This window comes from Schistocerca cancellata, chromosome 1, assembly GCF_023864275.1.
Source record: "Schistocerca cancellata isolate TAMUIC-IGC-003103 chromosome 1, iqSchCanc2.1, whole genome shotgun sequence".
Classification (NCBI taxonomy): domain Eukaryota; kingdom Metazoa; phylum Arthropoda; class Insecta; order Orthoptera; family Acrididae; genus Schistocerca; species Schistocerca cancellata.
Window position 1 is genome coordinate 1,267,418,014 of NC_064626.1, and position 12,880 is coordinate 1,267,430,893.

At 44.6% G+C, this 12,880-nt stretch overlaps 1 protein-coding gene across 1 annotated transcript in view; it reads left to right on the forward strand.

Moving 5' to 3' along the window:
- The window catches only part of LOC126094953 (Down syndrome cell adhesion molecule-like protein Dscam2), an 890,199-nt gene that overhangs the window by 766,963 nt on the left and 110,356 nt on the right, over positions 1-12,880 (forward strand). The window contains exons 24-25 of the mRNA XM_049909611.1: positions 7,800-7,946; positions 12,496-12,657. Of these exons, the coding sequence (XP_049765568.1) occupies positions 7,800-7,946; positions 12,496-12,657 (309 nt within the window). The remainder of the gene's footprint in view (positions 1-7,799; positions 7,947-12,495; positions 12,658-12,880) is intronic.

Here is a 12,880-nt window from a genome sequence, read left to right on the forward strand (position 1 = left end):
CTTTACCTGTCACTGGATGTCTAAAATCAATTCAACTCTGAGTCTCCGTAAATTAAATGACACTACATATCCATATAATGGATCTCAATGACTACAACGATAAATTACACCCATTTCGGGTGCAGACCGTTCCAGGGCATTGGTCCCTGGGTTCACCTGTGCTAACGGTGTTAAGTTCCACGTTTTTAAATAAGCAGAAAAATTAATTCATAATACGTGGTTTATTAGAAGACACAGTTTACAGAAATTACTCCACAAGATCCACGATGACAAATATAGGCCATGTTATTTCACGGTTCCAAATTAATATTGGCAGACAGTCACAAAAAATACACTAATTGTAGGTCACAGCACCTACGTAAATTTAATTTCACCCAGAACCACCGTTGGAATCTATTTATAGACATGCTCTCCCCACCAATTTAGGGGTTGTGAGCTCACGAAGACAAAGTATAAATACACTGACGGAAAAAATCCGAACATCAAGAAATAATCAGTGCAGAGTAATGAAATGGGACTACATTTGTCTAGGAAACATATTTAAGTGATTAATGATGCAAGATCACAGTTAAGGGGGGTAGGATGTCAAACGGGCCGACTTGGAGCAGGGGAGGCACCACAGGACATTTTATTTTTTACTGTCTATACTTTTACAAATAAATTCATAAAACTTTGTCAGCATGACCAAGAAAGATTCAGGATTCTCACTCATAGCAGTGGAAGTGCAGTGACATAACAAAATAAATTTTCTTTAGATATGAAATTTCATCATTTTTTCACTTACTGTTGGCTACATTTGTTGCTATAGGTACATTTTTCTTCACAAGTAAGAGAGATTCTTTGATGAATTTTGCACAGCATACAAACCATACTTACACGTGTATGAAAGTCTAGCATTTTCCAAATCTATTAAAAACTGTGGTAAAAATTGAGATAATTAACTACAAAATTTGATTTTTTTCTAAACATAAAGTTTAAAACGTAACAGCTCATTCATTTTTTTCATAAATTAAATAGATTCTAGAGTTTCAGACACCTGTAAGTATGGTTTGTATTCTGTGCTAAATTCATCGAACAGCCTCTCTTACTTATGAAGAAAAGTGTACCTATAGCAACAAATACAGCCAATAGTAAGTGAAAAAATGATGAAATTTCACATGTAAACCAAAAATTATTTTGTTATGTTTTTGAACTTCCGCTGCTACAAGTGTGAATCCTGAATCCTTCCTGGTCATGCTGACAAAGTTTTATGAATTTACTAGTAAAAGTATAGACAGTGGAAATCAAAATGTCCTGTGGTGCCTCTTCTGCTCCAAGTCGGCCCGTTTGACGTCCTACCCCCCTTAACGTGAGCGCGAGAAAAGCCATTTCAAATGTGAAATACTCTTACAGTAATAACTGGGGTAACCGGCAGAACGTTCAATGCAAGCGTGCAGATGTGGGTGCACTGCGTCGTACAGGTGTCCGATGTCAGTATGTGGGGTGGAGTTTCACGCCTGTTGCACTTAGTCGGTCAATGTAGGGGCCGTTAATGCTGGTTGCATGACACTGGGGTTGTCGTCCGATGACGTCCCATCCCTGCTTGACTGGAGACAGATTTGGTAATCGAGCAGGCCAAGGCACTATGTCGACACTCTGTAGAGCACGTCAGGTTACAACAGCGGTATGTAGGCGAGCGTTATCCTATTGGAAAACTGTTCTTGAATGGAAGTACAGCAGGTCAATTTACCAGACTGACGTACAGATTTGCAGTCATGGTGCGTGAGATAAGCATGAGAGTGGTCCTGCTGTCGTACGAAATCGCAACCCTGATCGTAACTCTAGGTGTGGGTCCAGCGTGTCTGCCACCCAGACAGGTTGGCTGCAGCGCTCACCTGGCCTCCTCCTAACAAGGTAACCTCCCCATCGCACCCCCCTCAGATTTAGTTATAAGTTGGCACAGTGGATAGGCCTTGAAACACTGAACACAGATCAATCGAGAAAACAGGAAGAAGTTGTGTGGAACTATGAAAACAATAAGCAAAATATACAAACTGAGTAATCCATGTGCAGGATATGCAATATCAAGGAGAATGGGAGCTCAGGCGCGCCGTGGTCCCGTGGTTAGCGTGAGCAGCTGCAAAACGAGAGGTCCTTGGTTCAATTCTTCCCTCGAGTGAAAAGTTTAATTTTTTATTTTCGCGAAGTTATGATCTGTCCGTTCGTTCATTGACGTCTCCGTTCACTGAAATAAGTTTAGTGTCTGAGTGTCTGTGTTCTGCGACCGCACCGCAAAACCGTGCGATTAGTAGACGAAAGTACGTGCCTCTCCAATGGGAACCGAAAACATTTGATAGCAAGGTCATACGTCAACCGATTCCTCCACAGGAAATACGACAATGGTGACGCCATGTGCGTCACATGACGGGAATATGTTGTCGACCCACCTAACTTGTACACTTGGCGAATGGGTAAAAAGATTCTTCTATTTTGCCCGATTTAGGTTTTCTTGTGGATGTGATAATCACTCCCAAAAAAGTGATGAAAACATAAGATTTTGTCACATAAACTGCAACAAAGGAATGCAACAGTTTCACAGTCACACAGTTTTCCCTGTGCTCTGTAAAAACATATGTTTTTAACGTTTTCAAATTTTTCCGTGTGTAGACCGTCAAATCCTGCATATGTCCAAGCAAATCTGAACATGTCCTGGAATTTTGGAGAGCGAAGTTGATTACTTGTAAGTGCCTGAACTTTCATAATTGTCTGAAAATAAAAATTAAACTTTTCACTCGAGGGAAGACTTGAACCAAGAACCTCTCGTCCCGCAGCTGCTCACGCTAACCACGGGACCACGGCGCTACTGAGCTCATATTCTCCTTGATGTTGCATATCCTGCACATGGATTACTCAGTTTGTATATTTTGCTTATTTTTTTCACAGTTCCACTCAACTTCTTTCTGTTTTCTCGATTGATCTGTGATCAGATTTTCAAGGCCTATCCACTGTGCCAACTTATAACTAAATCTGAGGGGGGTGCGATGGGGAGGTTCCCTTGTAAGAAATATGCGACCATCACTGGCACCGAGGCAGAACCAACTTTCGTTAGGTAACACAACAGACCTCCGCCCTTTCCCTCGATGAGCTCTCGCATTACACCACTCAAGTCACAACTGGCGGTGGTTTGGGATCAGTGGAATGCACAGTACACGGTCTCTGGCTCGGAGCTATCCTTGAAGTAACCGATTTGTCTCACCTGTTGTGCAAAATGCTACTCAGATTTCTGCTGCAGACGTAGTACTGTGCACCACAGTCATACGTCGGACACGACGGTCTTACCTCTTGGCCACTGCGTCCCGTCTTCTTGCGACCGTACCTCCCCGTGACCCACACCCAGCCAAGTCTTTCACCAACATCGCGGAAGAAACACCCAGCTACTCGTAACCCTTTACAGGATATCATTCAAACTCAGTGTGGTGCTGATAATGGCGTCTTTGCCGCCTTAAAGGCATTCTTGACCAGCATCAATGAATCTCATCTCACAATCTCAAAGGTAGCTACAGCTCACGACCATTGCAGTGTGTATTTAAAACTAACCTGATGTGTGTAAGGTCATAGTGGGGGCGCTACTAGAGCCGCTCGTAAGCAGTTGGCGTGAAATTTGAACACATGTCGTCTTTCAGAGATAGCAATACGCATAACAACTTTCGTTTCTCTCGCGCAACTTCTTCTTGGTGTTGGGACATTTTTTCCGTCAGTGTATGTACTTCATATTATAAGTGAGCTGCCTTATGGCTAGCACTATTTCAATTTATATTAGTTTTTACGTAAAACAGTTTTTGGTGTGTGTATTTCAGTAATCATACTTTACATTAATGTGATAGCAACGATATTTGAGTCACCCATTATTTTCATAAATCGTTCACCAACATAGTGAAATAAAACGATTGTAATTTTTAGGAAACGTAAAAATGACTGTAATAAGTTGTTTAAAGTTTCTCATCTTAAAGTACACTCCTGGAAATTGAAATAAGAACACCGTGAATTCATTGTCCTAGGAAGGAAAAACTTTATTGACACATTCCTGGGGTCAGATACATCACATGATCAGACTGACAGAACCACAGGCACGTAGACACAGGCAACAGAGCATGCACAATGTCGGCACTAGTACAGTGTATATCCGCCTTTCGCAGCAATGCAGGCTGCTATTCTCCCATGGAGACGATCGTAGAGATGCTGGATGTAGTCCTGTGGAACGGCTTGCCATGCCATTTCCACCTGGCGCCTCAGTTGGACCAGCGTTCGTGCTGGACGTGCAGACCGCGTGAGACGACGCTTCATGCAGTCCCAAACATGCTCAATGGGGGACAGATCCGGAGATCTTGCTGGCCAGGGTAGTTGACTTACACCTTCTAGAGCACGTTGGGTGGCACGGGATACATGCGGACGTGCATTGTCCTGTTGGAACAGCAAGTTCCCTTGCCGGTCTAGGAATGGTAGAACGATGGGTTCGATGACGGTTTGGATGTACCGTGCACTATTCAGTGTCCCCTCGACGATCACCAGTGGTGTACGGCCAGTGTAGGAGATCGCTCCCCACACCATGATGCCGGGTGTTGGCCCTGTGTGCCTCGGTCGTATGCAGTCCTGATTGTGGCGCTCACCTGCACGGCGCCAAACACGCATACGACCATCATTGGCACCAAGGCAGAAGCGACTCTCATCGCTGAAGACGACACGTCTCCATTCGTCCCTCCATTCACGCCTGTCGCGACACCACTGGAGGCGGGCTGCACGATGTTGGGGCGTGAGCGGAAGACGGCCTAACGGTGTGCGGGACCATAGCCCAGCTTCATGGAGACGGTTGCGAATGGTCCTCGCCGATACCCCAGGAGCAACAGTGTCCCTAATTTGCTGGGAAGTGGCGGTGCGGTCCCCTACGGCACTGCGTACGATCCTACGGTCTTGGCGTGCATCCGTGCGTCGCTGCGGTCCGGTCCCAGGTGGACGGGCACGTGCACCTTCCGCCGACCACTGGCGACAACATCGATGTACTGTGGAGACCTCACGCCCCACGTGTTGAGCAATTCGGCGGTACGTCCACCCGGCCTCCCGCATGCCCACTATACGCCCTCGCTCAAAGTCCGTCAACTGCACATACGGTTCATGTCCACGCTGTCGCGGCATGCTACCAGTGTTAAAGACTGCGATGGAGCTCCGTATGCCACGGCAAACTGGCTGACACTGACGGCGGCGGTGCACAAATGCTGCGCAGCTAGCGCCATTCGACGGCCAACACCGCGGTTCCTGGTGTGTCCGCTGTGCCGTGCGTGTGATCATTGCTTGTACAGCCCTCTCGCAGTGTCCGGAGCAAGTATGGTGGGTCTGACACACCGGTGTCAATGTGTTCTTTTTTCCATTTCCAGGAGTGTATTTATTGTACTTACGGCAGAAATGGTCTTAGATTTTAGACTACGAAATTTCCAAATTCTTTGATTATTTAACATTGATATTAATATTTTTTAATGTCAATTCACCTGATACGTTTGGTATCCAGTTGTAGGTGTAAAACAGTATCCTTTGTCCTTTAACATCAGTTGAATGACGTATGTATTTGAAAACATCATTTTATTGGATTTTAATATTTCATAGCATATTCCTGTTTCTTTAAACGATATTATTTTCTAATTTGCTTAAAGATATTATCATATAGTTACTTTTAGCTGCTATAGACCCTCGATCTAGGGTAGCAAGATATGACGATACGGATTCAGCTGGTTTCAATATCCGAAATGCAGATTTCTTACAGGGATCAGAAAATACAATTCCAGAAGGTTTCTCTGGTATCTACGGAACCAGCAAACAGTCAGTAATGTTGTGCTGATATTAAAAAGAAGTGTTTTGTGTAATAGAAACAGAATTTACGAAGGTTAGTATCAAGCAGTCTCTTCCAAGGTGTGATAAACAGTCAGCAATGTTGTGTTGATATTAGAAACAAGTCTTGGATGTAATTGAAACAGAATTTACGAACGCTAGGATCAAAGAGTCTCTCCCAAGGTGTTGCGATCAACTTTGCTTCGATAATCGATTACTTAAATTACATATCAAGTCTCATGCGTTAAAACTAAACGTGAATGGGAACTGTTGTGTTCCATCTCCTTGTACCGAATGGATCTTCGGAACTCTGTACGTTGTTATGTATCCCCATCATGAATTGCTTGTAGCAGCTGAATCCTGTGTGAGTCGAAGAATAAACATTGACACAAAACAAGCGAAATATACTCATGAGGAATGAGCTGGCACGACGAGTGGACTGGTGTGGACAAGGTGCAAAATGGCGACCTGTTGAGTTCTCCCTGTAGAAACAAGCAATCTCGAAACTGCTGGCGCTATCGCCGAATGCTTTGAGCTGCAAGAGGTGCAATGCTGCACCCTCGACGGAAACAGAATCGCACAGGCAACTGAACCACACCTGTTGAAACAGAGAGTGCAAAACGCCTTTTCTTACTGTGTTTTCGTCGTCTCGACTCAACGCATATTGGGTAATGAACGAGAGAGCAAGCGAGGTAATTGTACGGGAGCCCTCTATCGTCATCCAGACGAACCGGAAATTTACAACTGGCGCCAAGTTAAGCCTTTGTTTTTGAAACTTAAGAAACAATTCCATTATTACCTTGGCCGTATTAAAAATTACAGTCATTTGCTTCCCATGGTGAAAATGGATCTGCCTTTGAATAAATCTGTGTATGTGACACTCGCTATGCAAAAACTTATTCGAAGCTCAAGTTCAAACTTATGTCAAGTTTCTATATTTATTCATGTGAAAGATGTGAAATCGTCCTTTCCCTGGGCTCCCTCTTCCCCCCCTTCCGTCCTGTTTTCTCCCCACTAAACCTCTCCCTACCTCCCTTCTCCCCCCCCCCAAGTCCTTTTGTATTCCCCTCCTCTGCCTACCCCACTCCCTGTCGCGTCTGTCCCCCACCCCTCTTATGGGTCCTCATCCTCCATCAGCTCCTTTCCCGGTTCCCCCCTTCGCTTTTACTCTCCTTTCCCCCCTTTTTTGTTTTCCCATCTTCTGTCCAGTTTCCTCCCACCTGCTTTCGACTGTGGTATGTCACATTTGCCAACTTTTTAGTGCAGTGTTCCAGTGACTATTCAGTGTTGTTTGTCTTTCTCGTGTTGCGAACAGAAACCATGCTGTCGCTAGGTGTGAATTTTATGTCTTTTGCGAACAGAATCCAGACTGTCGCCGTGTTTTTTAATTGTCTGTATATTGTTTTCCCCGTCTGCTTCGTATGTATTTTATTAGCATCATCATCCCTCTGTTGTTTGTTTTAAGTTCCACGATTTCTTTTCGCCATGTTACTCTTTAAGTCTCCGATTTTGTCGCCTGTTTTTCATTATTTATTCTCTTGAACTTTCTCACAAAATCTGTAGGCTGCAGAGCGTCATACTAAGCTGCTGCCAGCCCGCCCCCTTCGGGGGGAATTGAAATTCAATAAAGAAAAAAAAAAAAAAAAGATGTGAAATCGGATGAATGTTTTTGATTAAACCTTCTATTAACCAGCTTGTATTAACCATGTAATAAAATCACGTGTGGCTTTGCGCTTCGATATCTTGTGCCGTTCTCGAAATAAAGGGGTGTTGCGGCTTCCAAGTCTCACTCTGTACGAAGGTTTTACTCAAGTACATCTTACTGATACCAGTTGTTCTCTTGAAATTACTGTTAAGTTTTGCTTTCAGGATGTTTGTTACATGTCAGATTGTGAAAATCGATCTAGGAGATTATGACAGGAGTACCTCCTTCCATCTTCTAGTTCCAGAAGCTTCCCCGGAGAACATAACCTGTTCTGCGCTCTCGTCGCAAAGCGTCAAGGTCAGCTGGTCACCACCACCTCCCCAAAATCATGGCGGCGTCATACGTGGATACAAAGTCATATACAGGCCTGTTGTTACTGATCACAGTAAGTTACACTGTACATCACCTGTGTCTAATACTGCTTCTAGAATTATTTATCAATGTATTGCGATTGCTGACATCATATATTAAATCTATTCTGTACTTATGTAACTTTCACTACAGAAACGTTATAGCAAACTTTTACATTTATGAAACAAATATCAGAAACATTATACCTCTCAATATTTATGTCAACTACTTCTACCTCCACGTGTGGTATTTTATTTCTGTTGTGAAGAGTTACAGGAGTTGCGTTTCGTAGTAATGACTGAACAAAATATTCCAAATTAACTGTTGTTACTCATGTACCCACAACATTACTAATTTATCATGTGTCACAGTCTTTCAAAACCACTTGCCTTCTTTATGGAAATTCCTTGTTACTTATTAATCATTTATTGTTGTCATAACTTTTTATTTATATTAACAGGTACTGAATGAAGACTGTTAGTTTTATCAGTTTTCTGAATATTTCGAGCTCTTCATAAAACCTCGATGTTTTCAGTACTCTTGGAATATTGCAAGTCACTTTTTCATTTTGTTTCGCCTTCGCTATTTTCAGACCAGCTGCTTCGTTTTCCTAACTGAGTAGTGTCACGTATATGACCCTGTTATTGCATTGCTTCATTAATAACCACCGCAATAACATTCTGGCCTAAAGATCGGATAGATGAAACCGATTATGAGAAAAAATAATAATAAACCATTTTAATTTTTTGTGTTTCTGTCCTCGTAATTATGTACGTTGGGTTTCACTTCTAAAACAAAATCCTTTCTTTTGGGCTTATCATTGAACCAAATCTAGCAATATGAGTTTGAAATGGCCCTGCCTATACACTGGTGAGACAAAACATTCTGAATATATGCTTAACAGCTTGGTGGTCCACGTTCGGCCCTCAATACAGCAGCGATTTTATATGATGTGGATTTGACAGTTCCTTGCTAGGTTCCCTAAGGTTTGTTGCAACAAATGACAAATCACGCAATTCCAGCAAGTTATAGACCGGAGATGGTGGGTGCGGACCAGACGACCGACAGCCTCTCAGATCAAATAAATTTGATGGTGAAGACGTTAGTTAGAGTTCATTACCATACTTCTCAAACCACTGTAACAGTCTTATGGCCTTGTGGCATGGACATTTATCCTGCTGGAAGATGGCACGGCTGCCGGAAAAGACATCGAGGGAAACTTCAAATACGATGGGGTGCGGGTGGCCTGCATAATTTTCAAGTAGTGCACATCAGACATGGTGCCTTTGATTACTACCACAGTCCCATTGAAGCCCAGATGAATATCCTTCGCAGCATAGTGCTGTCTCCAATGGCCTCAGTCTGTGGCGTTGTGTAAGATTCGGGCAGCCGTTCGCCGGGATGACTGCTTATCCGGTCACGATCACCGACCTGGTGTAAGGTGGAACGTGATTAATGCAACCGAGTGACAAGTTTACATTGATCCAAAGTCCAATCCCGATGATTCCTTGCCCACTGTAATCCTGTGCCCATTGTTAGGTTAACATGCGGATCCTCTGATACGGTTCCCTTGTTCAGCAGTATACGCCAAATGGTGTGCTCCGGAACACTTGCGCCTGCACTAGCAATGTACTCAGTCGTCATCTCTGCTTCCGTTCCCCACTTATCCTGCTTGAAAAAGGAGGCAAGACCGCAACTTTCAACTTCTGTAATCGGGCGTTCACGCCCAGCACCTTGTCGCTGCTCGTGGTTCCACCGCCTTTCAACTACTTTCCATAGATACGACAGTAGCACGCGAGCAAACGACCTGCTTGGGCGTTTTCGAGAAGCTTCCTTCCAGGCGACGGATCATAACAATCCACCTTTTGTCAGAGCCGCTTACGTCAGTAAATGTCCCAAAATGCGACCCCGTGTCGTCGCTAGGTTGAGTCCCCATTCGTGAGTGCTCCCTTTAAGCACTTTCCTTATCGCGTTACGTGTGCGCAACGACAATCCGGCGCTATTCAGTCTCGCGACGAGCAGTGGTCGTAATGTGACGGCTCGTCGGTGTTGGTCCTTTATAATGTACTCGATTTGGGCCAACAACCAGCATTTCGATGAGCGTACATTATTTGCAAATGTGAATTTCTACCGTTAGGTGTCAAACTTTGCTATATTCCATACCTCAGAATAATTCATGTACCTCGAGCTATATACACTCATACGCCAAAACATTATGACCACAGCCCATCACCACTTTGGATGCCGCCTGTTGGCGTTGCCGGCACATGACACGGTAACAAAAGTATCTGAATCGAGCAGACACGAAGAAGGTATCACTCTAGCGAAGATATGGGCTGCAAATGTGGAAATCCATTGATATAAGCGACTTTGACAAAGGGTAGATTATTATTACACGAAGTCTGTGGACGAGTAGTTCGAAAACTGTAGGGAGCATCTACGGAAAGAGGTAGAAGGGCAGTGAAACTACCACTAGGCACCTAATGATTGAGCGTCCACGACTCTTCACACAACGGGGGGTTCGGAGGCATGTCTGCTCTGAAAAATAGGACAGGTGGTGATCCGTGGCATCTATGCTGAAATGCTGGTGCACGCAAGCCGGCCGGAGTGGCCGTGCGCTTCTAGGCGCTTCAGTCTGGAACCGCGTGACCGCTACGGTCGCAGGTTCGAATCCTGCCTCGGGCATGGATGTGTGTGATGTCCTTAGGTTAGTTAGGTTTAAGTAGTTCTGAGTTCTATGGGACTGATGACCACAGATGTTAAGTCCCATAGTGCTCAGAGCCATCTGGTGCACGCACAAGTGTTTCGGATCACCAACTTCATCGTATACTGTTGAACATGGAGCTGCGCAGCAGACCACCCCCACATGTTCATATATTGACCCACTGACATCGTCAATTAAGACTGCAGTGGGCATGGGACCATCGGGATTTAACCGTCGATCAATGGAAACGTTTCGGTTATTCGGATGAATCACATTTCTGCTACACTAGTTCGCTGGTCGTCTCGATAAAAACTTACCAGCAAGTGTACGGCGTCTCGAAACGTGCAGCGCGCCGCTGCGCATGCTGGTGGGAGCAGTATTGTGCTATGGGAGACATTCTCCTACGCTTGCATGGGACCTGACTTAGTAATCGAAGGCGCGCTGACGGCTGCGGACCTCCTGCATCCCTTCGTGGGTTGTTTTGGGGGAGGAGACCAGACAGCGAGGTCATCCGTCTCATCGGATTAGTGAAGGATGGAGAAGGAAGTCGGCCGTGCCCTCTGAAAGGAACCATCCAGGCATTTACCTGGAACGATTTAGGGAAATCACGGGAAACCTAAATCAGCATGGCCCGACGCGGGATTGAACCGTTGTCCTCCCGCATGTGAGTCATCCCTTCATCTTCATGCCTTCCCCGAGGATGGGTCATCTTTCAGCAGTAAAATTGTCAGTGTCTCGGAGTGAGAAACATATTACAGTGGTTTAAGAAGCATTTTAATTAACTCCCGATGATGTCCCGGTGTGGAAACCATATGGGTCGCTATCGTGCGACATCACGCAAATCAGAGGCCCATTATTTACGCGAATTACATGGCCATATACTTCCACAAACTTACCAGCAAACCGTCGGATCCATCATACTCAGAAACAGTTCTGCATTTCGTTTCAAAGACGGACAAACAAGCTGCTAAGAAGTTGGTCATAATGTTTTGGATCATGAGTGTAGAGTGGTTATAATTAAACTTTCGCTACTTGAGAGGGACCACATGAAAAACGTTTGATCGTAGGACAATGAGACTTGGTGGAATCGTTTGCAAGGACACGCGGAAGAGAAGAGACAAATAAACCACTGAAATAATTCGTTTTAATTTCCACATGTGAGAGTAGCATTTGTAATCGCATACTGTATTCACCTTCCGGGGTACAAACGTTGCTCAGAGTGACAATCATCAGCATCGACGACTGCTGTCCGAAACATCTTGGATGGGAGGCTATCCACGTCCCTCCCTATGCTCATCTTCAACCTCAAACACGTGTTAGTGTTCTGTTGGCAAACCCCGTCCTTCAGGTAACCACACACCCAGAAATCACACGGGTTCAGATCTGGTGATCTTGGTGGGCACGCTGTATAGAACGATCAGCCAGTGATTCGCTTTTCCACAAATGTGTTACGGAGTGACTACGCGAACGACATGAGGTGGAGCTCCATCATGCATCAAAACAGTTGAGCAATTGAATCCAAAGCTCCCCTTTTCCGTACAGCAGCGATCACATGTTGCAGAAACACCCCACAGCACCTTGTGACATTCACACAGCATACCTTCGGTCCATGGAGACCGAGTTCTACGTTGCCCTACCAGTACGGGCGCCTAACGGCAAGACATGACACTAACACTACTATCAATGATAATCCTGCAACGCACAGGCTCAACACCATTCCTACGAAGTTGGATACCCTCTGCACTGGCTCTTGCAGCGAAAGTTTGATTATAACCACCCTGTACGACACACGTAGTAACTATTATCTCAAATGCTGTCCTGCATCAACAATTCTACTGGAATACATCCCAATACCTGAATTCCAATTAAATACTTTCAGATCTTCGAACGGTAGGAAGTGAAGTGAAGAGGACGCCCAATTTGGAAACCTACCTGCATGGCCTTCTCAAGTTCACAAACTACTCCCTGAGGTTGTTGGCTTTCACAAATGTTGGAGACGGCGTCATGAGCCACGCTGTCTTCTGCTCAACGGAACAGGATGGTAGGTTAACATCTCGATAATTCTCCTTATATTTAACAGTTTTTATATTTAATAGTTAAAAAGTAGAAAGTAATTATTTAAATAAAAATTCATTTTTGATTTGTTGTTGTTGGGGTCTTTAGTCCTGGAACTGGTTAGATGCAGCTCTCCATGCTACTCTATCCTGTGCAAGCTTCTTCATCTCCCAGTACCTACTGCAACCTACGTCCTTCTGAATCTGCTT